The sequence below is a fragment of the Microcaecilia unicolor genome, chromosome 10 (genome assembly GCF_901765095.1).
Source record: "Microcaecilia unicolor chromosome 10, aMicUni1.1, whole genome shotgun sequence".
Classification (NCBI taxonomy): Eukaryota; Metazoa; Chordata; class Amphibia; order Gymnophiona; family Siphonopidae; genus Microcaecilia; species Microcaecilia unicolor.
In genome coordinates, this window is record NC_044040.1 from 122,729,900 (window position 1) to 122,742,508 (window position 12,609).

A 12,609-nucleotide genomic window follows, 5' to 3' on the forward strand; every position below is an offset into this window, starting at 1 on the left:
ATCAGGCGGGCTGGAGCAAGCTGGTGCAGATGGACTGGATTGAGCAGGGGACGCTGGATCAGGCTGACTGGAGCAAGCAGGATTAAGCGGGCTGGAACAGCAGGAGCAGAAGGCTGGAGAGCTGGATCAGGCTAACTGGAGCAAGCTGGATTGGGCGGGCTGGAATGGCAGGAGCAGGTGGCTGGAACGGCAGGAGCAGGTGGCTGGAACAAGCAGGAAGAGCTGGTTCCGACGGAGGCTGGAGCAGATGGACTGGGACGAGCAGGAAGAGCTGGATCCGACGGAGGCTGGAGCAGGTGGACTGGGATGAGCAGGGGGAGCTGGATCAGGCGGGCTGTAGCAATCTGGATTAGGCGGGCTGGAACAGCTGGAGAAGCTGGATCAGGCGGACTGGAGCAAGCTGGATTAGGCGGGCTGGAGCAAGCTGGATTAGGCGGGCTGGAACAGCTAGAGAGGCTGGAACGAGCAGGGAGAAGCTGGATCAGGCGGACTGGAGCAAGCTGGATTAGGTGGGCTGGAACAGCAGGAGCAGGTGGCTGGAACAAGCAGGAAGAGCTGGATCCGACGGAGGCTGGAGCAGATGGACTGGGTCAAGCAGGAAGAGCTGGATCCGACGGAGGCTGGAGCAGGTGGACTGGGATGAGCAGGGGGAGCTGGATCAGGCGGGCTGTAGCAATCTTGATTAGGTGGGCTGGAACAGCTGGAGAAGCTGGAACGAGCAGGGAGAAGCTGGATCAGGCGGACTGGAGCAAGCTGGATTAGGCGGGCTGGAGCAGCTGGAGCAGGTGGCTGGAACAAGCAGGAAGAAGCTGGATCCAATGGACTGGAACAGGGTGCAGATGGACTGGAACGAGCAGGGAGAAGCTGGATCAGATGGAGTGGAACAAGCTGAACGAGCTGGATCAGGCGGGCTGGACCAAGCTGGGGCAAGCAGGAAGAAGCTGGATCCGACGGACTGGAACAGGGTGGTGGAGATGGACTGGAACGAGCAGGGAGAAGCTGGATCAGATGAAGTGGAATAAGCTGGACGAGCTGGGTCAGGCAGGCTGGACCAATCTGGAACAGATGGCTGTAGTAAGCAGGGAGGCTGGAAAAGCTGGGTCAGCAAAGTGGAGCTTACATTCTGAGGGGTAGATCTGATCCCATGCACGTCAAGGCTCATTCTGCCAGGTCTTTGGCAGAGTCTAGGGCAGTTTTGTTGGCAGAGATCTGTTGGTCAGAGACATGGTCTTCTTCTCATTCCTTTTAGCATTACCATTTGGATTTGTCTGCTCGAACAGAAGCTTCCTTTGGGACCACGGTTCTCACTGCAGGGATATCACAGACCCTCCCCTCTTAAGGATTGCTTTTGTACATCCCATTTGTCTGGACTGATCCTTGGGACGTAATGGAAGGAAAAATTAGTTAATTACTTGATAATTTTCTTTTCTTCTAGTCCCAAAAGATCAGTCCAGAGCCTGCCGTCCTGTAATGGTTTTGTTTTTTCTGGGTTCTATATAATTTCAGATGTTTATATTGTTCTGGTTCCATTATTTCTAAAGCACGAGTTTTGCCCTTTATTTCATAGTTCTTTTTCTATGTAGAGGCTGGAGATTTTTTTCTCTGGAAGTCACCCTCTTTCACTGCTTTGAGTTCCCTATCTCCACCTGCTGATGGATAGTCACAACCCATTTGTCTGGACTGATCCTTTGGGACTAAATGAAAGAAAATTATCAGGTAATTAATTTTTCTATATTTCACCACTGTAAACTGTTGGCTTTTAATCTATGTTGTCTGGATTGTATTGTAAAAATATTATATAAAAAAAAGTATGGCAAGTGGGCTGAAGAAAATGTTAAATAACAGTGGAGCAAGAATGGAACCCTGAGGCACTCCAGAAGGAAGATGAAGATAAGGAGGACAAACTTGTAAGGAAGTAGAAACATGACATTTATGAAGAAAAGATTCAAACCAGTGAAGAACTGTATCAGCCAGACCTATGTCTGCTACATCAAAAGAAGCAGCGAGTGGTCTACAATATCTAAAACGGTTGATAGGTCTAATGAAATCACCACAGTGATCATCCTGTCATCAAAGAGAGGAGAGAAAGAAAGGGTACTGGGAACTAGACAAAAGCTTAAAGCATATCAGCCTGTCATGTTGGAACTCTTTGACAGTCAAACAAGCCTATCTATACCAGACATCCAATTCTCATGGGTGATGATGATGTCATAGCTGGGCTGCAAGACACAGCCCAGCATCAAAGCAGACAGCCATTTATCTAAGGCTTTCATAGAAAAAGGGAGTGGATAGCTGGCTCCAGGATTTCTGCCATAAAATGTCAAAAGTTTAGACGCATACTGCACACATTACTTTTGCAAGCAGAGAATACTGTACTCTCTGTGTTTTTTAAGTTTGTGAGGGTTGTGACTAGTCTTAGAGAATCGGGCAGAATCAGCAAAGTGACAAGGAAGGACACAGGGGCTAGAGAAAGGTGTGCTCCTCAATCTCTGATCCTCCTCCAAACTGGAATTTATGAGTGGCATCCTTAGTGCAGTGCACTTATTACTTACAATGCGTAGCTTTCCAAGTTTGTCAGCCTTGCTAGTGCAGGCATTTGGGGATGTAGAGTAGTGTGTGTATTAGAGTAGAGTAGTGTGAGTCTAACATCGGTGCCGGGCAAAATGGTAGAGACTATAATCAAGAACAAAATTACAGAGCATGTTCAAAAGCATGGACTAATGGGACAAACTCAACATGGATTTAGGGAAGGGAAGTCTTGCCTCACCAATCTGCTGCATTTCTTTGAAGGGGTAAACAAACATGTGGACAAAGGAGAGCCGGTTGATATTGTATCTAGATTTTCAGAAGGCATTTGATAAGGTCCCTCATGAAAGACTACAGAGGAAATTAGAGGGACATGGGATCGGAGGTAGTGTCTTACTATGGATTAAAAACTGGTTGAAAGATAGGAAACAGAGAGTAGGATTAAAAGGGCAATATTCGCAATGGAGAAGGGTAGTTAGCGGGGTCCCTCAAGGATCGGTGCTGGGACCTCTGCTTTTTAACATATTCATAAATGACCTAGAGATGGGGGTAACTAGTGAGGTAATCAAATTTGCCGATGACACAAAGTTATTCAAAATAGTCAAATTGTGGGAAGATTGTGAAAAACTACAAGAGGACCTTACGAGACTGGGAGACTGGGCATCTAAATGGCAGATGACGTTTAATGTGAGCAAGTGCAAAGTGATGTATGTGGGAAAGAGGAACCCAAACTATATCTACGTCATGCAAGGTTCAGCGTTGGGAGTCACGGACCGAGAAAGGGATCTAGGTGTCGTCGTAGATGATACGTTGAAAACTTCTGCTCAATGTGCTGCTGCGGCTAGGAATGCAAATAGAATGTTGGATATCATTAGGAAAGGGATTGAAAACAAAAATAAGGATATTATTCTGCCGTTGTATCGCTCCATGGTGCGACCGCACCTCAAGTATTGAGTTCAATTCTGGTCACCGCACCTCAAAAAAGATATAGTGGAATTGGAAAAGGTGCAGAGAAGGGTGACAAAGATGATACAGGGGATGGGACGACTTCCCTATCAGGATAAGCTGAAGAGGCTGGGGCTCTTCAGCCTGGAGAAAAAGCGGCTGAGGGGAGATATGATAGAGGTCTATAAGATGAGTGGAATGGAACGGGTCGATGTGGAGCATCTGTTTACGCTTTCCAAAAATACTAGGACAAGGGGGCATGCGATGAAGCTGCAGTGTGGTAAATTTAATACGAATCGGAGGAAATTTTTCTTCACTCAACGAGTAGTTAAACTCTGGAATTCGCTGCTGGAAAAGGTGGTTAAGGCAGTTGACTTAGCGGACTTCAAAAAAGGGTTGGACGGCTTCCTATAGGAAAAAGCCATAGAATGTTATTGAATGGACGAGGGAATAATACAGTATTTCTAGGATGGGCGGGACAAATTGCTTGTTCTTTTGGCCTCTGTCGGTGACAGGGTGCTGGGCTCGATGGACCCTTGGTCTGTCCCAGCATGGCAATACTTATGTACTTATACCCTTCTCATTGTTCCACACACACACTCTACCTCACACACCACTACTGTCCCAGACCCCCTAAACCAGTGTTTCCCAAGTTGGTCCTGGAGCACCCCCTTGCAAGTCAGGTTTTCAGCATATCCACAATCATTATGCATGAGATTGATTTGCATACACTGCCTCCATTGTATGCAAATCTCTTTTGTGCATATTCTTTGTGGAAATCCTAAACTGACACCTCTTCTATACACACACTTCCAAAACACAATTCATGCCTCCACTGTGCCCCTCCCTACAGAAGCCCCTGCTCCCACACCTTAGACAATTCACCCACAAGACACCCCCCCCCCCCCCCCACACACACACATACTCTCACTGTCTTAAGTATCTCCATATTCATCCCACATGTACCTCTATCCAACACACCAAAACCCTGGCCCATGCACAATCCTATCCCTTATATCCATCAAAACACACTGTACCCAGATACTCCTCAATTTACACAGAACCTCCCACCTCACTGCTCCCTGACTGTAGCTCTAAAGGGGACCCCCCCCCCCCTCAGTCCCCACTATCTTAGGAAACATGATGATATGGGGCCCAGAATAATTTTTGTTCTGGGGCCCATTGGCTAGAAATTTTGAGCACAGACATTATTTCTGACATAGAAAAGCAATTTAATTTAGAATAAAAATATTTGTTTTGCCCTGAAGTCTTGGAGCTCAGAAATTCAACTACATGTCACCAATTTGTGATTTTGATCTTTCCTCAGTTTGGAGTAATTTTTGCTGGTGCTCAGAAGAACATTGGCTGTGCTGGAGTTACTGTGGTGATTGTTCGAGAGGATTTGCTGGAATTTGCACTCAAAGAGTGCCCAACAGTGCTAAGCTACAAAATTCAAGCAGGGAATGGCTCCCTGTACAACACGCCCCCTTGTTTCAGGTATTTATACCAGCAATAAGATCAATTAAATACATTTAGAAGGCAATGTACATATGTAAAATCTGAAAATGCTTTTTACCCATAGACTGTACATCAGTTTTCAAAGGGAATAACTTCCCTTTCAACATTGGCTCGGAAAATGTACATGCACACATCTGTATCTATTTGTGCAAATACTTTTTTCCATGAAAACATCTGCAAACTTTTGGAAATCCAAAAGTATGCATGTAAATGCATTGTCTGCCCAGGAACACTGCCTTAATATACATGTCCACTTATATGTATATTGTGTAATTTTCAAAAGCCACATTTCTATGCATAAAATGCTGTTTTATGCATGAAAATGCCTTTGAAAATTACCCTTATAAGATTTTTTGTTTTCATTTTGTGGTTCATAGAGAGGGGCATTTTTGAACGGGGACAACCTTCTCTAAGGGCGCCCATCTGTAAGGACGGCGCCACGAAGGGGCGGGAAAACCTTTATTATCCGTTTCGATAATACGGTCGGGCCCGCCCAAATCTCAACATTTAGGTCGTTTGGGGAGCGTGCCAGGTGCCCTTGACCTGGATTGGCCACTGTCGGTGACAGGATGCTGGGCTAGATGGACCTTTGGTCTTTCCCAGTATGGCACTACTTATGTACTTATGTACTTATGTAGGTATATAAAATAAAGAGTGGAGTGGAACAGGTGGATGTGAAGCGTCTGTTCAGGCTTTCCAAAAATACTAGGACTAGGGGGCGTGCAATGAAACTACAGTGTAGTAAATTTAAAACAAATCGGAGAAAATGTTTCTTCACCCAACGCTTAATTAAACTCTGGAATTCGTTGCCGGAGAACGTGGTGAAGGCGGTTAGCTTGGCAGAGTTTAAAAAGGGGTTAGATGGTTTCCTAAAGGACAAGTACATAAACCACTACTAAATGGACTTGGGAAAAATCCACAATTCCAGGAATAACATGTATAGAATGTTTGTACGTTTGGGAAGCTTGCCAGGTGCCCTTGGCCTGGATTGGCTGCTGTCGTGGACAGGATGCTGGGCTTGATGGACCCTTGGTGTTTTCCCAATGTGGCATTACTTATGTACTTATGTACATGTGGGTACAGTGGGTTTGTGATGGGTTTTGAAGGGCTCACATTTACCACCACAAGTGTAACAGGTAGGGGAGGGGATGGGCCTGGGTCCGCCTGCCTGAAGTGCCCTGCACTCACTAAAAACTGCTCCAGGGACCTGCATACTGCTGTGATAGAGCTGGGTATGACATTTGAGGCTGGCAAAAAATGTTTCTACATTTTTTGGGGGGGGGGGGATGGGAGGGGGTTGGTGACCACTGGGGGAGTAAGGGAAGGTCATCTGGTCAGTTCGGACACCATTTCGAGGCTTGGTCATGAAAAAACGGACCAAGTAAAGTCAGCCAAAAGCTCGTCAGGGACGCCCTTCTTTTTTCCATTATCGGGTGAGGACGACCATCTCTTAATCACACCCCAGTCCCGCCTTCGGTAAGGTGTCAACATGCCCCCGTGAACTTTGGTCGTCCCCGCGATGGAAAGCAGTTGAGGGTGCCCAAAATCGGCTTTCGATTATGCTGATTTGGGTGACCCTGAGAGAAGGCCGCCCATCTCCTGATTTGTGTCGGAAGATGGGCGCCCTTCTCTTTCGAAAATTCCCTTTGAGAGTCATCAAAAGCCTTCAGTATAATCACACCCTGCATTATAATTAATCAGGTATTTTAAAATATAAATAATGTATAGTAATCCTAAACCAATACTTTGAAGATTTTTGTTGTAATTAATCTCAAAGGTATTCCTTTTAATGCAGCAGGTGGGGGAGGGGAGGGAATGCATGCCCTTCCCCCCTCCTCCCCCCAGAAGTGGACTGCTGGCTATAACTAAATGACCCAGGCTCTAATGTGCAACTTTTAAGGACAGGCCTTATGCGCACACTCTTCAGTGGTAAAGGCATCACTTTTCTCTCTCCTTAGCTGAAACTAAGCTACCCATCCCTCTCAGCCTGACCTGAAGTCCCATTCCTCCCCCTTAACCTCTCAGCATTTTCCTCTCTACTTCTTACTTGGCAGTTTGCAGCCTCCTCTGAATCACAACCCATTGGTCCTGCTGTCTCTTTTCAATCCTGCACTTGTCCTTTTAAAAGCAGGATGGCTTTGCAAAGTGCAAATTGTATACCACAGCATCTCTTCATGGCCGGAGCTGCATCAGCACAAACAGCATGATCTGTGACAGACAGATGCCATTTATAAACATCTAACCATTATATATAGATATATAGAGTGCTGAAAGCACTCTTGTAGCTGCATGTGGATATTTCACCAAATGCATGGTATGAGTCTAGATTTGAGTTATTAAGGAGTATATAAACTATTACTCAAACCAGATTGCGATCAAAATAACCAAAATCCTTGCACAGAAACTGCCATTTTCAGTCAACAGCTGTTATCTTTCTTTCCCATCTAGATTACTAAGAACATAAGAATAACCAATGGTCCATCTAGCCCAGTATCCTGCTTCCAACAGTGGCCAATCCAGGTCACAAGTACTGGCAGAAACCCCAGTTAGTAGCAACATTCCATGCTACCAATCCCAGGGCGAGCAGTGGTTTCTCCCTTGTTCATCTCAATAACAGACTGTGGATTTTTCCTGCAGAAACTTGTCCAAACCTTTTTTAAACCCATATACGTTAACCGCTGTTACCACATCCTCCGTCAGCAAGTTCCAGAGCTTAACTATTCTTTGAGTGAAAAAATATTTCCTCCTATTTGTTTTAAAAGTATTTCCGGAGAAAGTGACGTCACGCAGCCGAATGGACGCTTGATCCTCTAGCTCCGCGATCCCTCGCCGTTTACACAGCAACAACTGCGCTAAACCTCGACAAATCGGGCGAAAAACGCCATCGGTGTGCCGGTGGATACTCCGCCATAAATATGAGTAAAAAAATCGCTGCCCTCCCGCGAGACAATGAGCGCCTTTCGATGAGGCAGGTGGCACGGGGCCTAATGCAGCCAGCCTCTCCTAAACCACGAGGCTCACAGATGGCTGACTCTGAAGCTGCCGGTTCCCGCGACGGCGCCGGTGAATCTGCCCTGATACCAGCTCTCCCGGCTGACCTGACAAAATGCCTGGAGGTAATTCGCGCCGAAATCCGCGCATCCAAGGAAGAAATCCTGGAGCATGTAGATGCGCTGAACGCAGACTTGAGGGAGCTGGGGAGCAGGGTGGAGCTGCTGGAGGAGAAAGCAGATGAACAGGAGGGGAAAAACGTAGAGGTGGACAGGAGACTAAAGATGCTGGATGAGAGGGCGGAGGAGCTACAGTACCAGATGGACGACCTTGAGAATCGAGAGCGCAGGCAGAATTTACGATTCAGGGGAGTCCCGGAAAGTGAGGACATGGAAGATGTCCAGAAGGTGGTGAGAACCATATGCGAGCAGCTGATGGGAGAGAGCTTCGACGCTGCAGCCATGGGCATTGACAGAGCCCATAGAGCGCTGGGTAAAAGCAGAGACAACAGGCCACGAGACATAGTGGTCCGATTCACTTCATTTGTCAGCAAAGACCAAATATGGCAGAGGGCGCGCCAAAACCCTTCCCTGGAATTTAATGGAGCACGAGTGGCGATTTACCAGGATTTATCTATATTTACTCTCACCCAGAGGAGAGCCATGAAACCGGTTATAGAGATCCTGGTGAAGGAAAAAATAGTCTACAAATGGGGTTTCCCATTTGCTCTTTGCTTTGCGTTAAAAGGAGAAAATGTCCGCTGCAGAAAGGTTGATGCTGCATGGAAGGCTCTGCGCGAAGCGGGACTGACCCCGACAGATACAGTGCCTGTGGGTATGGCGTCATCTACCAAGAATCGGATGCAGAAGTGGAAACGCGTGGAGAAAACAAGCAAAAGGACTGTGGACAAGACATGAGAGACTGGGCTCTGGCCTGGGTGAATTATCTAATTTACTACTTACCGGGAAGTATGGGGGAGGCATTTTGAAGTTGGAGGGATGATAATAAGGGTTGCATAAAAGTATGGGGAGAGGCTTGCAGTTGGATTAAGAAAAGAATTTATGAAGGGGGGTTGGGGGACGGGGGATTGAGTGTCATACTCTGGGGGTTCATAGGAACCATCTTATTTTCAATTCGGCTGGGGGGGGTTTCTTTCTCCTGGTTCCCAAGTAGTGCTCTTAAGCGCTAGTTGGTGGGAAATGATAGAGGGGGGGATTAGGGATGGGGAGGGGTAGAGAGAGGGTGGGATATGGTTAAGGGGATAGATTGGGAAGGGAATAGGAGGGAGGGAGAGGATCATAAGACCGTGGAATATGAAGTTCACTTAAATTTTTCATTAAAAAAAAAAAGGCAATGTAAAAGCAGAGGTTCATGGCTAATTTTAAATTACTAACTTATAATGTAAAAGGCTTGAACTATCCATATAAACGACATGCCTTGGGGAGGGAATTGCGTGTGATGCATCCACATGTGGTGTTCCTACAAGAAACCCATTTCTTAAAAACACACGAGAGGTGCTTGGCCTTTAAGCAGTACCCGACAGTGTACTTTGCCTCTGATGCTAAGGGAGCCAAAAAGAGAGGGGTGGCTATTATGTTCCATAGGGATGTACAAGTTCAGATACTACATGTGAGAAGGGAAACGGAGGGACGATATCTCTTCCTACACGTCCTTTTGGAGCAGGAGGAGTACACTCTAGTTAATAAGTATGCTCCAAACGAGAGACAGGAGCGCTTTTTTGGGCAACTCCGTAGAGACCTGCAGAATTTTACCAGAGGGAAGTTGCTGGTGGCTGGCGATTTTAATGCCACCATGCAACCTGGACTAGACAGGTCAAAGTCTCCAGCTCCAACCGATTGGAAGATATCTCGAGCCCTGAAGATCTTTGTGGAGGAGATCGGTTTATATGATGTGTGGAGAGTGGGACACCCTAGAGGGAGGGATTACACATATTATTCCCAGGTACACCAGTCTTACTCTAGATTGGATTATATATTTGTTGATAAGACTCTCTCGGAGGGGGGAGGGGATTCTCACATAGGTCATATTACTATTTCAGACCACGCGCCGACGTGGGTTGGCCTCCCCTCTTTGAGAGAAGAGACGAAGGATAAACGATGGACACTTAATAACTCTCTTTTGCAGGACCCAGCAGTGGTGGCTAAATGTATAGCGGTTTTGCAAGAGTACTTTCTGCATAATATGGACTCAGGGCCGGCCTTGGACATAGTGTGGGACGCCTTTAAGGTGGTGGCCAGGGGATTTTTTGTTAAGTGTGCTAGCCAGAAGAATAGAATACGTAAAGAACAGCTGGCCCAGTGCATGGAGAGATTGGGGGCCTTGGAGGCCAGATACAGGGCCTCTTGCTCGGTGTCTGATTACCGAGGGCTCCAAGCCCTGAGAATGGAGATAGCAGATATCCATGAGGAAAGCTTGAAATTTGTACATGCACGGTTGAAACAGGTGTACTATGAGTCCACAAACAAACCTGGGAGGTTATTGGCTAATAAATTAAGAAAGCTGAGAGCAGATAGACACATCTTGAGAGTGAAGGATGATAAGGGAACTTTGCTACATACCTCAACACAGATTAGGGAAAGATTTGCACAATATTATGAATCTCTGTACTCGGAGGATGCCGCTGTACAGACAGATGAAATTGAGGACTACCTGAAGGAGAGGGGACTAAGGGGACTGACAGAACAACAAAAGAGTGATTTAGATGCTCCGGTGCAGGTGGCTGAAGTCCTTCAGGTTCTCAAAGATCTGCCAACCGGGAAGGTACCTGGTCTTGACGGATTCACCAATGAGTTTTTTAAAACATTTGGGGGAACGTTGGCCCCATACCTTGCATTGGTCATTAACTCGGTGAGAGAGGGCTTTCCCCTCTCTAAGACCATGATGGAGGCATGGGTGGCAGTCATTCCGAAGCCAGGCAAAGATAAAACTGACTGTGCAGCGTATAGACCAATTTCAATACTTAATGCAGATGTCAAAATATTAGCAAAGGTACTAGCGAATCGACTGGGAAGGGTGTTACCATGCTTGATCCACCCGGACCAAGTTGGCTTTGTAGCTAAAAGACAGGCAGGAGACAATATCCGTAGAACGCTGGACCTGGTGTTTCAAGCACAAAAGAAAGCTAGCCCAATGGTGCTGTTAGGATTAGATGCCGAAAAGGCATTCGATAGGGTCCACTGGGGCTATCTGGACAGGGTTCTGCAGAGAGTAGGGATTGGACAGCTTTACAGAACTTGGATTCGGGCGTTTTATACTTCCCCAGGGGCGTGTGTACGAATCAACGGGGGAAACTCAGGGGCTTTCAAGCTGGAACGTGGTACACGGCAGGGATGTCCTTTGTCCCCTCTCCTATTTGCACCGGCGATGGAGCCTCTGGCGGAGGCCATAAGGGAGAATTTAGATATAGCGGGTGTTAGCGTGGGAGGACGGGAATACAAAATTGCATTATTCGCAGACGACGCACTATTGTCACTAACCAAACCCCTGATATCCCTTCCCAACATTATGCGAGAGATAGAGAGATATACTCGAGTGTCAGGCTACAAACTTAATGCGAGTAAGTCGATTGGGCTAGCTGTGGGAGTGCCAGAGGCCATGCTAACATCACTGAAAACATCTTTTACTTTTAAATGGGAGGAACGGGAACTAAGATACCTGGGGGTGCAGATTCCGCATAACTTGTCGGCGTTGTTCAATGCTAATTATCCGGGCCTTCAGAAAGAAATACAGCGGGATTTGGAGAGATGGACGCCAATGAGCTTATCTTGGATGGGGAGAATAGCGGCCCTTAAAATGAATATTTTACCTCGGCTGTTGTACTTGTTCCAGGTGATACCACTTAGACTCCCAAGAACCTTTCTCTCAAGGTTACAGGATAGTCTGGCTAGATTTATCTGGAACAACAAAAGACCGCGTTTGCCACGAGCTTTCTTATACAAAAATAAAAGGGATGGAGGCCTGGGGGTGCCCAACTTATATGGGTACTACTATGCTGCACAGTCGAGAGCAGCGGTGGAGTGGTTCCGAAAGGAAGATCACAAAATATGGGTGAACATTGAACAAGCATTGGTTGGGACGCGAACATTGGGACATTTAATGTGGCTCCCGAGTAAACACAGAGGACAGGTTGACAAGTTCCCACCGACAGTTCAAGCCACATTCCACTATTGGGATCGTATGTTTGAGGGCCGCCAGCCCGTGGTGTCTGGGTTGGCACCCATAGTAGATAACCCAAGCTTTAGCCCGGGAGTGGGTAACACTACGTTTTGCAGGTGGGCAGAATTGGGATTAGATATGTGTGGGCAGTTACATGTGGGTGCAGATATGATACCATTTGACAGACTAGTAGAAGACTACGGACTCAGGACTGAGGACAGATATGCATACATACAAATACAGCATTTTTTGCAGGGACCAAGCTATTTAGAATGCATGAAAAGAGAGGTACATCCACTGGAGGAGGTGTGTGTAAATTCAAGGCCCATGAGGGGTATGATTACTCACCTGTATGAATTAGTGGGCACACAGATTAAGCCATTATACATTACATAGGCGGAGGTGGGAACAGGAATTAAATTTCACATTACCAGACGTGGACTGGCTTAGGCT

The 12,609-nt window shown here is 46.7% G+C and overlaps 1 protein-coding gene across 1 annotated transcript in view; it reads left to right on the top strand.

Moving 5' to 3' along the window:
- The window catches only part of PSAT1 (phosphoserine aminotransferase 1), a 624,187-nt gene that overhangs the window by 393,716 nt on the left and 217,862 nt on the right, over window positions 1–12,609 (top strand). Inside the window, exon 7 of the mRNA XM_030216432.1 lies at window positions 4,799–4,968. Coding sequence (XP_030072292.1) covers window positions 4,799–4,968 — 170 coding nt within the window. The remainder of the gene's footprint in view (window positions 1–4,798; window positions 4,969–12,609) is intronic.